The sequence below is a fragment of the Anolis carolinensis genome, chromosome 3 (assembly GCF_035594765.1).
Source record: "Anolis carolinensis isolate JA03-04 chromosome 3, rAnoCar3.1.pri, whole genome shotgun sequence".
NCBI lineage: Eukaryota > Metazoa > Chordata > Lepidosauria > Squamata > Dactyloidae > Anolis > Anolis carolinensis.
The window spans coordinates 181,008,924-181,029,666 of record NC_085843.1 but is presented as its reverse complement, the minus strand read 5'-3'; the positions used below and the strand labels follow the sequence as shown (position 1 = coordinate 181,029,666).

General features: G+C 43.9%; 1 protein-coding gene and 1 long non-coding RNA gene across 3 annotated transcripts in view; one reads left to right on the top strand and one right to left on the bottom strand.

The window, feature by feature from the left end:
* LOC103279407 (uncharacterized) overlaps positions 1-20,743 on the top strand; it is a 136,320-nt gene that overhangs the window by 53,340 nt on the left and 62,237 nt on the right. The window lies entirely within an intron of this gene.
* LOC134297681 (uncharacterized) lies at positions 8,210-13,537 on the bottom strand. The gene is made up of 2 exons (XM_062975867.1): positions 11,775-13,537; positions 8,210-8,546 (listed from the first exon to the last, which is right to left on the bottom strand). The coding sequence occupies exons 1-2, from the start codon at positions 13,356-13,358 to the stop codon at positions 8,505-8,507; spliced, it is 1,626 nt and encodes a 541-aa protein (XP_062831937.1). The 5' UTR covers positions 13,359-13,537; the 3' UTR covers positions 8,210-8,504.

Below are 20,743 nucleotides of genomic sequence, written 5' to 3'. Positions count from 1 at the left end.
CCAGTCATGATTGGCACATTGGGTGCCATGCCAAAAGATCTCAGCCGGCATTTGGAAACAATAGACATTGACAAAATTACAATCTGCCAACCGCAAAAGGCCATCCTACTGGGATCTGCACGCATCATCCGAAAATACATCACATAGTCCTAGACACTTGGGGAGTGTTCGACTTGTGATTTTGTGAAACAAAATCCAGCATATCTATCTTGTTTGCTGTGTCATACAATCATCATCATCATCATCATCATCATCATCATCATCATCATCATTTATACCCAGCTACCATCTCCCAGAGGGACTCAGGGCAGCTCACAAAGCACTCAAGGTACAATACACAAATATAAAAAAGTGCAAAAACAATAACATAAAACATTCACAGCCAACATAAACATCACACATCATACTGTAAGTAACCTGGATCCAAACCATGTAGGGCTTTAAAGGTCAAAACCAACACTTTGTATTTTTTCCAGAAACAAATTGTCAGACAGTGGAGTGACTATGGTATGTGTGTAATATGCTCAATCCTGGATGTTCCTGTAACCAATCTGGTTATCATATTTTGAACTAACTGGAGTTTCCAAACTTGGTACAAAGGTAGCCCAATGTAAAGTGCATTGCAGAAGTCCAACACTGAGATTACCAGTGCAGAGGAAGCCGTTAGGATGATCAAGGTAGTGATACTTGTCAAATACAGATCTTCACAAATTATTCTGAGCACATCTACACTAGAATTAATGCAGTTTGACACCACTTTAACTCTGCTGGCTAAATGCTATGAAATTGTAGAAGTTGTAGTTGTGAAGTCTTTAGGTTTCTCTGCCAAAGAGTATTGGTGCTTCACCAAACTATCGTTCTCATGATTCCATAGCATTCGGTCATGGCAGTTAAAGTAGTGTCAAACTATTCTACAGTATAGATGCACTCTCTCCACTGCAGCATTCTTACCTTACTTTTTTTCCCCCCGTATCAGGAGCAACTGGAGTTGCTTCTGGAGTGAGAGAATTGGCCGTCTGTAAGGACGTTGCCCAGGGGACGCCCGGATGTTTTTGATGTTTTACCATCCTTGTGGGAAGCATCTCTCTATGTCCCTGCATGGAGCTGGAGCTGATAGAGGGAACTCATCCGCACTCTCCCCGGGTGGGATTCAAACCTGGCAGCTTTCAGGTCGGCAACCCAACCTTCAAGTCACGAGGCTTTTATCCCCTTGGCCATCGGAGGCTCCTTCTTACCTTACTGAACATGGAAGAGGATTTTGTAGGCCAGACTGAAGGTTCATCATGTCCAACAGCCATTTAAATTCCATTAGACCTTCACCTTGTTTTGAAGGTGATGCTGGAGGTAATGTTTTCTTCCTGTTTGTCCAGGATCTGAGACTCAAAGGTACTCTGCTTTTGCATGTTGTTTATAATGTCATTTCCCAAGATTACTCCAAGGAGGTCAAGATGGTTTGCATCTTTTTCTCACTTCTCCTTCTCTTTTCACAATAACACAGAGAGGTTAGGATGCAAAAGACTGGCCAAAGGTTGTGGGGCTGAGTGAAGATTTGAAGCCACATTTTTCTACTCCTTCCCTGGCAATCTTATAACAGCACAACACATGGCCCTTTATGTATAATAATAGTTTTAATAGACCTTCCACTACAAATTTGCTCATTTATAACAAAACCCAAACACTAGCTAATGTTTAGTACAGCTGTGGCGTCAACTCCCAAGAGCCTGTTACACCTCATAATTTTTTACTGAATATTTTTATCATATAGATACATATTTGAGGAAGTGGGAGTTTTAGGTTGCAAACAAAGGGAACGAGTGCGTATGTTCCAGCTGGATCTTGACAGATGGTTCTAGAAAACGAACCTCCCTTTGGCACTATGAATGCTCCCTCAGGGCTTCTTCAGTCTCTCTCCCTCCATATCCCTCTTTTCATTTTCCTCCCCCTTTTTGCTCCTTGCCACTTCTTTTCACCAAGTGAAAGCATCGAAAAGGCACATTTTGTTTCAAATATGTAAATAGACAGCTAACTCCTTGGGTACCAAGCAGCTCTTTCCCATGCAGGATGGCTTTAAAAAAGAGGAAGGAGGGGGGGGGAGCCTTATTCTCTTGTATGGCAGTCACTGATGTTGCTTGGCTGCCATCAAAGATACACTTGGAGGAGGATGCAAGTTGTGTTTGCATGGGGAGGAGAAGGGGGACAGGCAGCAAAGAAGAGTTGCCATTTTGCAGGCAAAAAGAACAGATGGTTGTTCATGTTTGTCTCACTCCAGGGGCCTTATACCAGTGCAGAAGGTCCAAGAGAATGTGAATAACTTAAACAAAGTGCACACATGCATCATTTATAGTTTAAGAGATTTTATTCCCCACTTGCTTTTTGATTTCTTTGAAAAACAAAATAACTATCTAACAAATTTAATGGTGCCTATAGATTTCCTGAGAACATGTTTGTTTTCCAAAGCAAGTTTTAATTTTTCTCGGCAACTCATCCACAAGTTTAGCACTCTTCTGTTGCAAAACAATCAGCTTGCCACAAGGAGCAGGGGCACTGATGTGACTTTAAAAATTATCTCTCCCTGTTGCCAGCCTAAATAAACATCTTTCTTTATGTACCATATATACTCGAGTATAAGCCGACCCGAATATAAGCCAAGGCACCTAATTTTACCACAAAAAACTGGGAAAACTTATTGACTCAAGTATAAGCCAAGGGTGGGAAATGCAGCAGCTACTGGTAAATTTCAAAATAAAAATAGATACCAATAAAATTACATTAACAGAGGCATAAGTGGGGTAAATGTTTCTTGAATATTTATCGTATTTCAAAGAAAAACAGCAAGTTAACTCTGTAAGTGTATAAGTAGGGTCAACAAAAACCATATGGTATCAACAATAACTTTATAATAATCATCGTCATTATCATCATCATCAACAATAACAACAACTCCCTTTGTATCCTGTTCTATCTATCTCCCCATGGGGACTCAGGCCGGCTTTCAACATAGTAACAGGCAAACATTCAATGCATATATAATCAATGCAGAGCTAGATATAGCTCTATAATTATATATACTAATTTCACATTTGCATTTCCCCCTGAAAAGTTTGCAAATCCTCTGTGCATTTACCTCCTACAGTATTTGCAAGTCCCATTTATCTATGTTTACATCTATCGAGACATCTGTGTGTGCATATTTAAAAGGCCTATATCTATATTAATATCTATCTATCTAGACATTGCTCTATATATAGAGAATTATATCTTTATAGGACTTGCAGAGGCTTGCAAACATATGAGGGTAAAATTTATATATTAATGTATTTGTAGGGGAAAATCTATATATTATTTACAAGCTTTGGGGCATGCATTTGCCCAAGGAAGAAATGCAAGCAAAGCCCTCCTAAAAACAACTTTGGCCTCTTTTCTCCTCCCCTTTCCCACCTCTTTTATTTATCCCTTTTCAAACTCTAAAAGTAGCCAGAAAAGGCTTTTAAAAACTTCCCTTCCTCTCCCAAAAAACCCACCCCATTTTTATTTCCTTAGGAATAAAAAGAAATACAGTAGAGTCTCACTTATCCAACATAAACGGGCCGGCAGAATGTTGGATAAGCGAATATGTTGGATAATAAGGAGGCATTAAGGAAAAGCCTATTAAATATCAAATTAGGTTATGATTTTACAAATGAAGCACCAAAACATCATGTTAGACAACAAATTTGGCAGAAAAAGTAGTTCAATACGCAGTAATGCTATGTAGTAATTACTGTATTTATGAATTTAGCTCCAAAATATCACGATATATTGAAAACATTGACTACAAAAATGCATTGGATAATCCAGAACGTCGGATAAGTGAGTGTTGGATAAGTGAGACTCTACTGTACACACCTTCTGTTGCTCTTCTTTCCCTCCTTCCCTCCCTATTGACTCAAATGTTCTTGCAATAATAGTAGTAATAATAATAAATCCTGCAAATTTGCAAGAGTCTGTCTTTTTCTTCCCCTTACAGCCATGCAATATTTTTTCTTCTTCCTGGCTTGCAAGAGACTCTCACTCACTCTCATTTCGCTTTTGAAAACATTCCCTTCTCTCTCTCTCTCTCTTAAAAAATAAGATAACTCCAGCCTGGGAGGAGAAGCAAAGAAGGGAGGTTTTGGAAAAGAAAAGCTCCGCTGCCTGGCTTGACCTTGACCCGATTATAAGCCGAGGGAGGCTTTTTCAGCACATAAATAAGGGCTGAAAAACTCGGCTTATCTTCGAGTATACGGTAAGTATTACTTAGAAATCTGTTCTCATTCTCCCACCCTAAAACATGGAAAGAACATGGAAAGAACCCCGAGGTTCCGTTGCTTTAGCTCAGGGATCCCCAAACTGGATGCGGTCCTCCAAGGTCATTTAGAATCATAGAATTATAGAGTTGGAAGAGACTTTGTGGACCATCCAGTCCAACTCCCTACCAAGAAGCAGGAAGATTACATTCAAAGCACCCCTGACAGATGGCCATCCAGCCTCTGCTTAAAAGCCTCCAAAGAAGGAGCCTCCACCACACTCTTGGGCAGAGAGTTCCACTGCTGAACAGCTCTCACAGTGAGAATGTTTTTCCTAATGTTCAGGTGGACTGTCCTTTCTTTTAGTTTGAAGCCATTGTACCATGTCCTAGTCTGCAGGGCAGCAGAAAACAAGCTTGCTCCCTCCTCCCTATGACTTCCCCTCACATATTTATACATGGCCCTCATCATGTCTCTTCTCAGCCTTCTCTTCTGCCGATCCTCATAGGGCTTGTTCTCCAGACCTTTGATCATTTTAGTTGCCCTCCTCTGGACACATTCCAGCTTGTCAACATCTCCCTTCAATTGCGATGCCCAGAATTGGACACAGTATTCCAGGTGTGGTCTGACCAAGGCAGAATAGAGGGGGAGCATGACTTCCCTGGATCTAGACACTAATTACTTTACTTACTTACTTAGGTGATCCCTCATAGTTCAAGGATGATGGTCCTCCATCTTCGTTATCTTGGGGATGGATCCGTAGATGGCTGAAGAGATGTATTCTTGATCTGCATGTTCTCCTGCAGTGAGGACATCGGTTTCCAGGTGGAAGGTGATCTCGGTCAGGGTTGGCTTGACGGGCCTTCCTCTTGGCACATTTCTCCTTTAAGCCCTCCATTCGTACCTCTTCGAACTCCGCAGCACTGCTGGACACAGCTGACCTCCAATTAGAGCGCTCAAGGGCCAGGGCTTCCCAGTTCTCAGTGTCTATGCCACAGTTTTTAAGGTTGGCTTTAAGCCCATCTTTAAATCTCTTTTCCTGCCCACCAACATTCCGTTTCTTGTTCTTGAGTTCGGAGTAGAGTAGCTGCTTTGGGAGAAGGTGATCGGGCATTCGGACGTGGCCATTCCAGCAAAGTTGATGGCGTAGGAGCATCGCTTCAATGCTGGTGGTCTTTGGTTTCTCAAGCATGCTGACATTTGTCTGCCTGTCTTCTCAAGAGTTTTGCAGGATTTTTCTGAGGCAACGCTGATGGAAACACTCCAGGAGTTGGGTGTAATGTCTGTAGACCATCCACGTTTCGCAGGCGTATAGCAGGGTTGGGAGGACAATGGCTTTATAAACAAGCACCTTGGTATCTCTATGGATGTCAAACACTCTCTGCTTCATACGGAAAAATGCTGCACTCGCAAAGCTCAAAATCCAATTGGCCTTTTTTGCCGCCGCATCACATTGTTGGCTCATGTTTAACTTGTTGTTCATGAGGACTCCAATATCTTTTCACACGTACCACTGTCGAGCCAAGAGTCCCCCATTCTGTATCTTTGCATTTCATTTTTTTTGCCTAAGTATCTTGCATTTGTCCCTGTTGAACTTCATTTTGTTAATTTCGGCCCATCTCTAATCCATTAAGATCGTTTTGAATTCTGTTCCTGCCTCCTGGAGTATTAGCTATCCTCCCAATTTGGTGTCATCTGCAAACTTGATTATCGTGCCTTCTAACCCTTCATCTAAGCCATTAATAAAGATGAACAGAACTGGTCCCAGGACAGAATCCCCCTTATGGAACTCTACTCGTCACTTCTTTCCATTTACCTGGACCCGCCCCAAATTTTAGATTTAGGATTGCCCTAAATCTGAAACGACTTGAAGGCACACAAAAACAACAATAATCCTTAATTAACTTGACCATCTCATCAGCCAAAAGCAGGTCAACACTTCCCATCAAAACACTGGTATGTTTATGTTCGTTAAAACTGTCCTTCATTTTAAATATTGTATTTTTCTTTCATGTTTTGCACTACTAATAAGACATGTGCCATGTGCATAGGAATTTTTTTTCAAACTATAATCTGCCCCCCCCCCCCCCAACAGTCTGAGGGACTATGAACTGTCTGAAAAGTTTGAGGACCCTTGCTTTAGCCTATGAGGTCAGGAAGGCTAAAGCAACTGTGGTTTTTCTTGCATAAGGTAAAGGTAAAGGTTTCCCCTGACGTTAAGTCCAGTCATGTCTGACTCTGGGGGTTGGTGCTCATCTCCATTTCTAAGCCGAAGAGCCGGCGTTGTCTGTAGACACCTCCAAGGTCATGTGGCCAGCATGACTGCATGGAGTGCCATTCCCTTCCCACCAGAGCGGTACCTATTGATCTACTCACATTGGCATGTTTTTGAACTGCTAGGTTGGCAGGAGCTGGAGCTAACAGTGGGCGCTCAAGCCGCTCCCGGGATTTATTTTATTGCATACCTTGGTGTTATAGGGTGATCCTGTGAGTTGAGTTGGGTCTTAATGGTACTGGTATATGATCTTCAGCCTAGATTTTAAATTTTGTCAATGATTCAATTTTATAAGGGTTTATATTAATATTGAAGTTTTTAGCCTAGATTTTAAATTTTGTCAATGATTTAGTTTTATAGGAGTTTTATTAATTCCGAAGTATATAACCTCTCAGATTTCATATGGATGTACGGGACTGGGTGCCCTTGATATGAGCTGTAATAAAAGTTTACATTACATTACATTACATTGGTGTTATAGTAATATATAGTTGAGAAAGTAACATGAATGCAAAGAATCATGACTACATTCTGTGCTTAGCATATGTATATCCTCATAAGTGTTCAGGTGATGTTGTGACCACAGCATAATAGTCAACAGAGGAATCATTCTTCATGTTCTGATGGTTTAAGGCAGGGGTCCCCAAACTAAGGCCCGGGGGCCGGATGCGGCCCTCCAAGGTCATTTACATGGCCCCCACCCTCAGTTTTATAATATAATATTTTTATATCAGTTTTAATAGTATTATGTTATACAATATAATACTAATAGTAATACCATATAATAATATTAATTGTATGTTATATATTACATATTATATAATAGTATAGTGGTATAGTTCAATATAGTAATATATAATGCTAATATTGTGTTATGCTAATAATATAATATACTAGCTGTGCCCGGCCACGCGTTGCTGTGGCGAAGTATGGTGGTATGGGAAATAAAGTATTGAGGAATTGGTGGTAGTTAAGGTCAAGGGTAAAGGTTTTCCCCAGACATTAAGTCCAGTCGTGTCTTACTCTGGAGGTTGGTGCTCATCTCCATTTCTAAGCCGAAGAGCCGGCGTTGTCCGTAGACTCCTCCAAGGTCATGTGGGATGACTACATGGAGCGGCGTTACCTTCCCACCGGAGCAGTACCTATTGATGCACTCACATTTGCATGTTTTCGAACTTCTGGGTTGGCAGAAGCTGGAGCTAACAGTGGGGGCTCTCTCCGCTCCCCCAATTCAAACCTGTGGCCTTTCAGTCCAGAAGTTCAGCAGCTCAGCGCTTCGACACGCTGCACCATCAGGTGATATTATTTCCTAAAGGTTGTGAATATACAATATTTCTGATTGGGTTTTTTTGTTTGTTGGAGGCAAGTATGAATGCTGCAATTAGGAAAAATGATTAGGATGTAATGGCCTTGCAGCTTTAAAGCCTGGCTGTTTCCTCCCTGAGTGAATTTTTTGTTGGGAGGTGTTAGCTGGCCCTGATTGTTTCCTGTCTGGAATTCCCTTGTTTTCAGAGTGGTGTTGTTTGCGATATTTTATGTGCTTCTACTGTCTGTGGCCCTGAGAAAACAGAGGATTTTCCAGACTTTGATGATGGGAATACTTTGTTGGGAGGTGTTAGCTGGCCCTGATTGTTTCCTGTCTGGAATACCCTTGTTTTCAGAGTGATGTTGTTTGCGATATTGTCAGCTCACCACAGCCGCTCCTGAATGAACACACGAGACTCTCTGTGTTATCACCAGAAACTTTTACTGTAGGAAACATGAACATCAAAAAAGCCAAGAATGGGAGGCTCCGGCCAACCATCCTTTATATACCCTCCCCCTCATTTGAAAAGTCTCTTCCCGCTCAGCAAAACCCCGCGCAAATTCCCCGCCAAGTCCAGCAGCCGTTTCTTCTCCGAGTCCTGAGCCGCAGGTGTCTTATCAATGTCAGTGACCCTGAAACTCAGAGCCACATCCAGGCTCTAGTAGCAGGGTCCTGACATGGCGTCCTCCTCCCCTTCGTCCTGGAAGGAAAAGATTAAACACAACTATTGTTCTCCGCTGTCCAGAGTTCCTTTATACTTTTTTAACAGGCTGCAATGGAATACCGGGTGTACCTTTCCTAGGTCCTTGGGTAGCCTCAGCTCATAGGTCACTTCGTTTATTCTTTTTGCTACCCTGAACGGCCCTATATAGCGTGGAGCCAATTTTTTAGATGGGAACCCCAATTTCAGGTTTTTTGTGCTCAGCCAAACCAGATCCCCTTCGCCCAATTTGTCCCCCTCTCGGCGCCTACGATCGGCAAAGAGCTTGTACTTCTTTTGTGTTTCCCGCAATGCCTCCACCACGGTCTGCCACCCTTGCTTAATTTTGGCCGGCCATTCCTTGTCGGTCTGGCCCTCTCCTTCCTTCCACTCGGGTAGCCTGGGGAAAGGTGCCACCTCCTGTCCGTATACTATTTCGAATGGGGCACGACCTGTGGCCGAATGTACGGCCCCGTTAAAAGCCATCTCAGCAAACGGTAGAAGGTCCGCCCAATCATCCTGTCTATAATTGGTGTACATCCTCAAGAATTGGCACAGTGTTTGTTGGGTGCGTTCGACTCCCCCGTTGGTTGCGGGATGAAAAGCCGAGCTCAGGTTCCTTTCTGCTCCTAACAGCTGTAAGAATTTTCCCTAAAATTTTGCAGTAAATTGGACTCCCCGGTCGCTAATTATTTTGTCGGGACACCCATGTAGGTGATATACATGCTTCACATACAAATCAGCAAGTTTTTCAGCTGAGGGGAGTTTCGGCAGGGCCACAAAGTGTGCCTGTTTTGAGAATAGGTCCAATATTGTCCAAATGTATCTGTGGCCTCTGTTGGGGGGTAGTTCGCCTACAAAATCCATGGCCACGCATTCCCATGGCCTCATGGGCTCCACCACCTTCTGCAATAGCCCCTGGGGCTTCCCCGGTGGTGTTTTTCCCTCTGCACATAATTCACACTGCGTGACGTACCCCCTGGCGTCTTTCCTCATTCCGGGCCACCAGCATTGTTTGGCCAACAGTTTAATAGTCCTGGTGGGGCCTAGATGACCCGCACCCTTGTTATCGTGGCACTTCCTTAACATTTCTCGTCTTAAACATTCAGGAATATACAATTTCTTATTTACAAACACCAAATCCCCACACAATTCTCCCTTTTCCTTGTTAGTTTGTAACCATTCGTCCATTCCATACGCTCGCTTCAACTCTTCCTCCCATATTTCTCCTCCCCCCGTGGAAATGGCAGTACGTTTGTTTTCTTTGGCCGCTTGTGCTCGAGTTAGTACTGCCAGGCCCCACTGCTTATCTAGGAACAGGCTCCCTTCAGATTCCTGAATTCCTCCCCCGTGCTGAGGCATCCGAGAGAGAGCGTCAGCGAGTATGTTATGTTTCCCCTGGAAGAATCTGAGTCTGAAATCAAAACGGCTGAAATATTGGGCCCATCTAATTTGCTTCGCTGATAGTTTACGAGGGGATCTTAGATACTGTAAATTTCTATGATCAGTCCACACCTCAAACGGTGTTCCACTTCCTTCCAGAAAGTGTCTCCAGCACTCTAGTGCTTTTAGAATCGCTAAGGCTTCTCTCTCCCAAATCGGCCAGTTTTTTTCTGTATCGCTAAACTTTTTTGACAGATAGCCACATGGCTTCAGGTTCCCCCCCTCGTCTTTCTGCAGCAGAACTGCCCCATATGCCCGGTCTGACGCATCGCAATGTAGTACAAAGGCCTTAGACATATCAGGGTGCTGTAGGACAGGTTCCTCAGTAAAACGCTTTTTAAGGGCTTCGAAAGCTTCCTGGCATTCTATTGTCCATGTCAGTTTGGCCCCTGGGGCCTTCACTTTGGCTGTTTCTCCCCTGCCTTTAGTTTTTAACAAATCCGTTAATGGCAAAGTGAGGCGCGCAAAGTCCTTGATAAATGTTCTATAGAAGTTTGCGAACCCTAGGAAGGATTGCAGCTGCTTCCGTGTTTTGGGGGCTTCCCACCCCCTCACGTCTTCCACCTTCGCAGGGTCCATCGCCACTCCCTGGGAGGAAATCCTATACCCCAGAAAGTCTATCTGGTCTTTATTGAACTCGCACTTGGCAAGCTTCGCATACAGTTTCGCTTCCCTCAACTTTTGTAGGACTTCCCTGACTAGTTCTACGTGTTGTTCCTTAGTTCGAGACATTATCAATATGTCATCTAAAAAAATAAAGACTCCCTTGTACAACAATGGATGCAATACTTCGTTGATTAATTGCATGAACGCGGCCCCTCCCCCGCACAAACCGAAGGGGAGCACACGATAATTGAATAATCCGAATGCGCAGGAGAAGGCCGTCTTCCACCTGTCCTCTGGTTTGATCTGCAATTTATGGTAGGCCTCAATTAAGTCCAATTTAGTGAATATCTGTCCTTCCGATAACTGGGCGATCAAGTCCTTCACTAAGGGTAGGGGGTATTTATTTACAGTACTGATTGCATTTAGGCCCCTGTAGTCAATGCAGAGCCTCAGCGTTTGGTCCTTTTTCCGCCTGAACAACACAGGCGCCCCTAGAGGGGAATTTGAAGGCTCTATGAAACCCCTCGCTAGGTTTTTATCAATGTATTTTCTCAGTTCCTCCTTTTCCCTAGCTGACATCGGGTATATTTTTGCCTTGGGAAGCTCTGCTCCTGGGACTAGCTCTATTTTCACTTCAACTCTCCGCTTCGGTGGGAAATTGTCTGCTTCCTTCTCATCAAACACGTCCACAAAATCCCGATACTCTGGGGGTAATTTATCTGCCAGTTCTGCTATTCTGATAGAGTCTTCCTCCCCCCTTTTCCCTGGCTCCCTCTCAACTTCCTGGCTCCCTTCTTCCAAATTCATCCTGAAGATCATGCTCTTATCCTCCCAGTTGATTTGCGGGTTGGCCTGCCCCAGCCACGGCATGCCTAGTATAACATTATAGCTGGCTATTTGTGATATCACAAATGACACCTTTCCTTCCCAACTCCCTATCTTACACTTTACATCTTCGGCACTGTACTTAGCTAACGATCCCGATGCTGTGGATCCGTCCAACTGCGAAAAAGCTATTGGGGATTCTAGGTTCGTTCTTTCGCATCCCAATCCCTCGGCTAATTCAGGGGAGATGATGTTCCTGGAACATCCACAATCCACAAATGCTTTGCAGGTTGCTTGTTTGCTGCCATTTTCAAGCTGAATGGGGACCACTATCATAGCTTTGTCCTGACTTACCAACCCCCCCGAGTGGTGCCTCATCGGTGGTTCTTCCTCGGCGCGTTTTCCTGCCACGGCTCTGGGTTTGGGCTGGCCTCCGCCTTCCCCTTTTCTCTGCCAGCACTCGGCAGCCCTGTGGCCCAACCGGCCGCACACGAAGCAGCCACTCCTGCTGGCGCTCACGTTCCCTGTCGGCTCCGTTCTCCTCCCGGCTGGGGTTGATCCCTCCTTCCGGCTCCCCTCTTTCATCTGCGGCCGCTGCTGTAGCCCTCCTCGGTGCCTCCTCGCCTGGGCCAGCGATGTCTCGACGCGCCCCGCCAGCTGAATCCATCCGCGCAGTGTGTCAGGCTCATCACGATGCACCGCCCAGGAGAGGATCTCCCGCCTGAGACCCTCTTTGAAGAGTTCTATCTTTGTTACTGCAGACCATTCCGGCACCTTTTCGGCGAGGCATTGGAACTCCTCCGCATACTCAGATACCGACCTCTGCCCCTGGGAGACGGTCTTCAACTTCTCCCTCGCCCGGATCTGCTCCAGTGGATCTCGGAAACGGGTCTCCAGGGCCCCCATAAAGCGTCGGAGTGACCCCAGACATGGGTCGCGCCGCGCGTGCAGCTGAACGTACCAGCTGGCCGCTCCCCTCTTCAACACTGCACCAATGGCCCGTATCCGGCTGGATTCCGTTCTAAAAGTGTGAGCATTGTCCTCCATATAGCCCCTCACCGTGGTCAGGAAAAAATCCAGTTCAGAGGACTCTCCCCCAAACTCGATCCTTAGTTCCTCTCGTCTCGGTAGGGGTCCCTGTGGTGGCAATCCCCAATTCTCCGCCCGTCGCAAGCCCCCTTGCGGACCAGTGGGCCCCGCTGCTGCTTCTCTTGGCCCTGTGCCACGCCCGGCATTCGCCAGGGGCACCAGGGTCTCAGCTGGGAGCGTAGCTGGGATTCTCGGAGGTTTTTCCCCTTCGTCGTCACTCTCCTCCACCCGCGTCAGGCTTGTTTGGGTCTTGGGCCGGGCGCCGGGCTCCTTTCGCATTTCCCTTCCCTTCGGTGCTGGGAGGTCTGCAAAGCCCTGGCTGCTTCCCACGCTCACGTCCCACATTGAGCCAGCCCGAAGTTCCCTTCCTCTCTCTGGCTCCGCCAAAAACGCCAGGCGCTCCATCGCCCTCGACATCACTGCCAGGGTGGTCTCCATCGCCGACATCCTCTCCTCCAGAAACACCATCCTTTGTGGGCCTGGGGAAGGTGAGCCTTCCTCTCCTCCGGTGCTGTCTCCCCGCACCACTCCACGCCTCTGGGTTACCCCATTTGGCTGGGCATAAGCGGTGGATGACGCCAGGGCCGCCAGCTGGTGGAACTCAGCGTCCGGCTCGGGAGTGGCCCTTTCCGACCTTCCTCCTCCTGCGCCCAAGAGCTCTTCATCCTCCACTTGCATGTTACACCTCACCGCTACAGCGGGATGGTGTCCGTATTCTTGGCTTAGTGTCAGCTCACCACAGCCGCTCCTGAATGAACACACGAGACTCTCTGTGTTATCACCAGAAACTTTTACTGTAGGAAACATGAACATCAAAAAAGCCACGAATGGGAGGCTCCGGCCAACCATCCTTTATATACCCTCCCCCTCATTTGAAAAGTCTCTTCCCGCTCAGCAAAACCCCGCGCAAATTCCCCGCCAAGTCCAGCAGCCGTTTCTTCTCCGAGTCCTGAGCCGCAGGTGTCTTATCAATGTCAGTGACCCTGAAACTCAGAGCCACATCCAGGCTCTAGTAGCAGGGTCCTGACAGATATTTTATGTGCTTCTACTGTCTGTGGCCCTGAGAAAACAGGATTTGCCAGACTTTGATGATGGGAATACTTTGTTGGGAGGTGTTAGCTGGCCCTGATTGTTTCCTGTGTGGAATTCCCCTGTTTATTTACTGTCCTGGTTTTAGAGATTATATTGTTCTGCATTATTCTATCCCAGTAATTATTTCATATTAAAGAAGAATCTCACTTATCCAACATTCGCTTATACAATGTTCTGGATTATCCAACGCAGTCTGCCTTTTCATAATCAATGTTTTTGTAGTCAGTGTTTTAAATTCATTGTGATATTTTAGTGGTAAATTTGTAAATACAGTACAGTAGAGTCTCACTTATCCAACATAAACGGGCCGGCAGAACGTTGGATAAGCGAATATGTTGGATAATGAGGAATTAAGGATAACCCTATTAAACATCAAATTAAGTTATGATTTTACAAATTAAGCACCAAAACATCATGTTAGACAACAAATTTGTCAGAAAAAGTAGTTCAGTACACAGTAATGCTATATAGTAATTACTGTATTTATGAATTTAGCACCAAAATATCACGATATATTGAAAGCACTGACTACAAAAATGCGTTGGATAATCCAGAACGTTGGATAAGCGAGTGTTGGATAAGTGAGACTCTACTGTAAATACTACATAGCATTACTGCGCATGGAGCTACTTTTTCTGTCAAATTTGTTGTATAATATGATGTTTTGGTGCTTAATTTGTATAACGATTACCTAATTTGATGTTCAATTGGCTTTTCCTGAATCCCTTCTTATTATCCAACATATTCACTTATCCTGCCGGCGTGTTTGCGTTGGATAAGTGAGACTCTACTGTATATTTCTAATCTTATATTATCTGCTCAGAACTGGATTATATGAGGCCCCTTCTTCACAGCTGTATAAAATGCACACTGAAGTGGATTATATGGTAGTGCGGAGTTAAGATAATCCAGTGCAAAGCAGATAATATAAGATTATAAATGGGTTATATAGCTGTGTGGAAGGGCCTTGAGTCTACACTGCCATATAATCCAGTGCAAATTAGATAATCTGTGGAAGAAGTCTAAGTGAGGCCTAAATCTGCCTGTCCCCTAACTGAAACCTGGCTGTCCCTTGGTTGGTAGGCAACCAGGTGGGCAGAGATTAGCCCTCTAAACTGGCAGCAATTGGATAAAAAAAATTATTGCTCTCCCTCTAATTAGGACTTTATTTTTCTTTTCTTTTTGTTGTATCAACCTTGAGGCGTGGATGATGGGTTATGTTGTCAAATTTTGAGGTTGGGGGGCCTGTACTTTTGTTGTTTTGTGAATTGCCGTGATGCCATCACTCTTTTATATATATAGATTGTATGTACATACAGCTGCTCTGAGTCCCCTTCGGGGTGAGAAGGGTGGGATATAAATGTAGTAAATAAATGCAGTAAATAAATAATTAATTTTAGACTTAGGTTCGGCCAAAGTCTGAAATTACTTGAAGGCACACAACAACAACAATCCTAATTAACTTGACTGTCTCATTGGCCAGTAGCAGGCCCACACTTTCCATTGAAATCCTGATAGGTTTATGTTGGTTAAAATTGTTTTCATTTTTAAATATTGTATTGTTTTTTCGTTGTTGTTGTTGTTGTTGCACTACAAATAAGACATGTGCAGTATGCATAGGAATTTGTTTTGTTTTTTTCAAATGATAATTTGGCCCCACAACAGTCTGAAGGATTGTGGACCGGCCCTCTGCTTCAAAAGTTTGCGGACCCCTGGTTTAAGGTCTGGACATATATGAGCAGCTCTGATTGTTTATTCATGCCATTATCCTGTTAAATCTAAAGTGGGGGAGAATAGGGGGGCACTGTCTGATTATTACTACAAAATGTGTGTCTGGACAAAAAGAACTCAACCAAGATTGTAACCTATTTCATTCCGCATGAAGAACTGAACTGGAATCAGCACAGACAATCAACAGAGTCCTTCATTGTGTCTGAAGGTTGCAGGCTAGTGTGGTGGGTACAGGAAAAGGGATATGTCACTCACAATTTTGTCTTGTAGCAGAGGAGAATGGAGAGAGGCTAGGAAGAGCTTCAGAGAAATGTATAGGAGCTTTTGTAGCTTCCTTGGCAGCGCCAGCTCTGAGCCCCAACCTGGGTTTTCCCGTCATAGCAGATCTCATTTGCTCCATATTGATTCTTCAGAAGGATGCAGGAATGAGATTTAGTTGAGTGCACACATTTTCTCTCTCCCACACTTGTGGGGCAATAACAGGATTTGCAGTGCGAGAGGGTATACATGACCACTTTCAAATGGGCTCCATATTGCAGACCATTTCTCTTCCTTGCAGAAGGAAGCTCTGATGGTAGGGAACACAGCGAGATGGTTCAATTTGCTGCCACTTTATTTCCCCTGCTGTTTCCCATTTTACAAAGAGCTATCTGATGAGGTCCTTAAAATCATCTCAGGGCGTATCTACATTGTAGAATGAATGCTGTTTGACACCAGTTTAACTTCCTTGGCTCAGTACTATGAAAGCATGGGATGTGTAGTTTAATAAAGTATTTAACTTTCTTTGCCAAAGTGTTCTGGTGCCCCACCACACTTCAAATCCCAAGATTCCATAGCATTGATTCATCAGTTCAAGTGGTGTCAAACTGCATTAACATTACCATGTGGATTCATCCTCACAAGATGTATGTGAAAATAGAGGGATACTGCATGCATACAGGGATGATGGGGGAACAATGTTTCCTCTTGTACAGCATGAACAAAAGCATTTCTCCAAAACACTGTGCAAATGCTTCAAAGTGATGGATTTGTATGGGATTTCATAAGGCAAAACACACAGATTATGTTTGTAGAGCCACAAACATTAGAAAGAAACTGAAATTATCTAAAATACTTCATGGGAAGAAAAGAGAAACAATATGTAACTAGGATGCAAGCCCCTCCCTTTCCGAATTTATGTATCTCATTTTCATGGTCACTGGAGGCAGCTATGGAAGATAACCAGATGTTCAAGCATCTTTGTCTTTTTCGAAAATTGCATTCGAAGGACCTGCATCTTAGCAACAACAGGCAATGTTTTGAAAACCCTTTGTTAGCCTAAATAAAGGGAGAACATTTATATGCACAAACAAATCCAAAAACATCATATGAAGTTCCTCTGGTTTAAGGCAACATTGAAGTGGAGCATACAAAATGCACCTTCCATTCAGAGTCCCTCTGGTCCTTCTGTGCCAGAAAGAAGCTGTTAGCAAAGCCAGCGGGAGGGAACTTTGACAACAGAAGGAGGCATCTGAATAATGTAAATAAGAAATGGATTCTTAAATGGATTCAAGGGAACTGCTCCTAAAAATGAATAGGATGGTGAGTCTTTGCCTCAATTCTTTCCTTCCTGCAAAATAACATGAGCATCTCACCCCAATTGTTTCCAAAGGCCTTATGATGAAGATGACCAAATGTTCTCTGAGGAAGTTCTTCAGGCAGAATAGAATAAAAAGTGGAGGTAGTAAGGCTGAAGTATCAATAGTGGAGGTAGTAAAAGTGATTTTGCTTACTAAAATAATAGCAAAAAGAAATAAACAAATACATATAAATATTTTTAAAAACACATTTTTGGAGAGTGGCATTTCTGACTAGAAAGCACTGAAAAGACTATGCATTCTACACTTTGGGTCTGTGTATGACTTGGACTCGATTTCGTATTGCTGACTTCTCCTTCTCTGACCTGGACTGGATTTCATATTGCTGACTTCTCTGACCCAGACTGGATTTCGTATTGCTGACTTCTCCTTCTCTGACCTGGACTGGATTTCGTATTGCTGACTTCTTCTCTGACTCAGACTGGATTTCGTATTGCTGACTTCTCCTTCTCTGACCGGATTGGACTCAACGACGTCGACACTGTATTTGAGTGACTTCGACAGATGTCTTCGGGCCCCTGCTGGTCGTCTATTCCTGCTTGCTGATGTCCTGCTGGGAATTGGAGTGCCTTCTTTGTTGTTTTACATAGTTTGTTTTTAAACCGGATTATACTCCGGTTAAATCCAGGTTATTTTCCAGGGTCTGGGGTTTGTTTTGGTTGCTGGGAATTCTGTGTTTCACACTGAAGTTTAAGTGTTCTTTGGAGTTTGTTTTTGGGCTCCTTTTGGTTGTGAACTAATAAACTGTATTTTTCCTAAAGTCTGGTCTGGCGCTTTAAGGAGTCTGTATTGCAACAGGATAGGTCTTGTTGTAATGGGAAGCTAGTGTTAGTGATTGTGAGATCTTGTTATTATACAGGCTAATTTGCAGGTCATTATGGGAAGGGCAGGGGGAGTGAGAGAGGCTCTTCTGGTTCCCAGGTCAAAGCAACAGAAGAACCAACAGCCCATTCTGAGCAACGGGGTACTGAGGGAGGGGGAAAGAAGAGGAAATCCTTACTCCTTCCTTCTGCCCTCTCCCAGTGCTCTCCAGCCGATGTCAGGGCAAGCGAGAGGAAACAAGTAGTTGTTGTGTGGTGGCTGGAGACTGCCATGAAATGGGGGGTGAAGGGGAAAAGAAATTGCCACTCTGTGTCCCCAGGTCACCTGAAATCAAGGAACGTGGGATGACTGTGGGAGTAATTGTGGCTGGTTCCATTTCAGAACCAACTCACCTGTCTCCTCTGGCCTTAGGCCAGGGGAAAGCCCAAATTTTGAATCAGAATTTGGGTGTTTAATACTATAGGCAAGGACACATTATAATGGTTGTGCCTCACATCACCATGGATCATTCTCATTTGATGTGTGACGCTATAGGGCTGCTCCTCACCTACAACTAACTAAGTGGCCAGTGTAGATAAGCCTTAGTTGTCCTCTCCTGGACATGTTTCAGCTTGTCAATATCCTTCCTGAAGAGTCAATATCCTCTGTGAATAGTGGTGTCCTCAACTGTAGACAGATTCCAAGTGAAGCCTGATGAAAGTAGCATAGAGTAGTACTGTTATTTCTCTCAATTGGACACTATAGCTATGCAGTCCAGCATTATATTTTTTGTTTTGCTGCTGGGGCAAAATTGACTCATGTTTACAGTGCGTTAAAGCGCTGAGCTGCTGAACTTATGGACCAAAGGGTGCCAGGTTCAAATCCCGGGAGCGGAATGAGCGCCTGCTGTTAGCTCCAGCTCTTGCCAACATAGCAGTTCGAAAACATGCAAATGTGAGTAGATCAATAGGTACCTCTCCGGCAGGAAGGTAACTGTGCTTCATGCAGTCATGCCGGCCACATGACCTTGGAGGTGTCTACAGACAACGCCGGTTCTTCGGCTTAGAAATGGACATGAGCACCAACCCCCAGAGTCGGTCACAACTGGACTTAATGTCAAGGGAAAACCTTTACCTTAGTTTGTAGTCAGCTGAGAACTCCAAATCTATGCATGTGTATGGATATCACATCAGGTGTTGCCCATATTATATTTGTGCATTTCATATTTCCTGCTTAAATGTAATACCTTCCAGAGAATCAGTTGCAGGGAGTAGTTGAGTCTTGTAGAAATATCTGATAAGCAGAGCTTCATCCTGCTTTTGCCCATGTAAACTTGACAACACTGTGATATTTAATGCCATGAGCATTAGGCTAACACATACTGGAGGATCAAACAGTGTCAGCAAGCCTCTGATGTCATGCTTCGTGGAGCAGCTAACAATTGCATTGGCACCTTAGCCTTTCACTACATTTGCTTTGTGATAACGTGCTAGCAGCTCCAAGTCAGTCCACTATTTCTTTGAAATGTCAAAGTCTTGCAAAGGTTCCCAGGCAAAACAATAGCAGAGCTTCAAATCAGTTCAGTCACAGGAAACACAGGAGAATATTACCGTATTTACGTGAGTCTCATGCACCATTGAATGTAATGTGCACTTCAATTTTAAGGTGCACATTACAAAAAAGGATTTGTTAAAGGAAGGAAGGAGAAGCAGAGCCCTTCCGCCAGGGCTTTGAGCTGAAATACCGGGCTGTGGCGCAGGCGGGAGAGCAAGCCAGCTGCAACCAACTGCAATGAATCACTCTGACCAGGAGGTCATGAGTTCGAGGCCCGCTCGGAGCCTATGTTTGTTTTGTCTTTGTTCTATGTTAAAGGGCATTGAATGTTTGCCTATATGTGTAATGTGATCCGCCCTGAGTCCCCTTCGGGGTGGGAAGGGTGGAATATAAATGCTGTAAATAAATAAATAAATAAATAACACAAATGAGAAAGGGCTTGGGTTGGGCAGAGGCACAATTTCTCCGTCACTCAGCAGAGAGGTGAAGGAGAAGGGGCTTGGGGATGGAAGGGATGCTATTTCTTCTTCATCTCTCAGCTAAGAGGTGAAGGAGAAAGGGCTTGGGGAGAGAGGCCAAGGCTAGTGAATTTGTTAGGCTCAGCCTGACGGAATAGCACAGGCACTTTTGATGCATAATTGTAATGCGCCATCAAATGTCATGTGCATTTCCATTTTGGCTAAACAATTAAGCCAAAAAAAAGAGAGATGTGCTTTACATTCAGGTAAAAACAGTAAATAAATACTGTACAAAAGAAAGTGGGATTGATTATACGTTTAATCTTAAATTGATCATCCTCTTCCCAATTGGTGCTTCCCTTGACTATTCTCAAATGATAAGCACTTTCACACTTTTTGGAAGCATTTGAGTAACAACTCTTAGAAGGCATCAACTTCAGAGTCTTACCAAGTAAACCACAGATGTCTTGAGTAAACAGCATCATCCAATGTTAGTAGCTAAGGTCGTCCAAATTATATAAACATCTTTTTTCTTATCTGTTAAATTTAAGTTAAAATCTGCTAATTAAGTTAGAGTAAAAAAAAACCAAACCTTTTTCTATTGTTGTTATCCTCCTAATTGCTGACAGATAACATAACCTCTGAAGTATTGTTCTAATCTTATTGCTGCTAATATAGGCTTTTAACTATTAATCTCAGTTTATAGTTACTATTTTATACTTCTATATTATAGTCTCATTATATGCTTCTGTTTCTTGATTAATTTAAGATTAATTTTCATGTACAAGAGTTTTATTTACTACCATAAATCCTCCTCAACACTTAGGTTTAGTGAGTCAATTATCTATGGACAAACGACACCAAGGATAGACTAATAGTAATAATAATAACACTTAATTTGTATTCCGCCCTATCTCCCTGAGGGGACTCAAGGTGTATTCAAGCAAACACAGACACAAGG

Bases quoted from the DNA above. Each gene is read 5' to 3' on its own strand.
- LOC134297681 (XM_062975867.1), bottom strand. From the start codon at position 13,358: ATGGTTGGCCGGAGCCTCCCATTCGTGGCTTTTTTGATGTTCATGTTT. The intron at 8,547-11,774 runs GTAAGTCAGGAC...TTTTCCTTCCAG, and splicing joins GGCACCACTCGGGGGGGTTG to GACGAAGGGGAGGAGGACGC.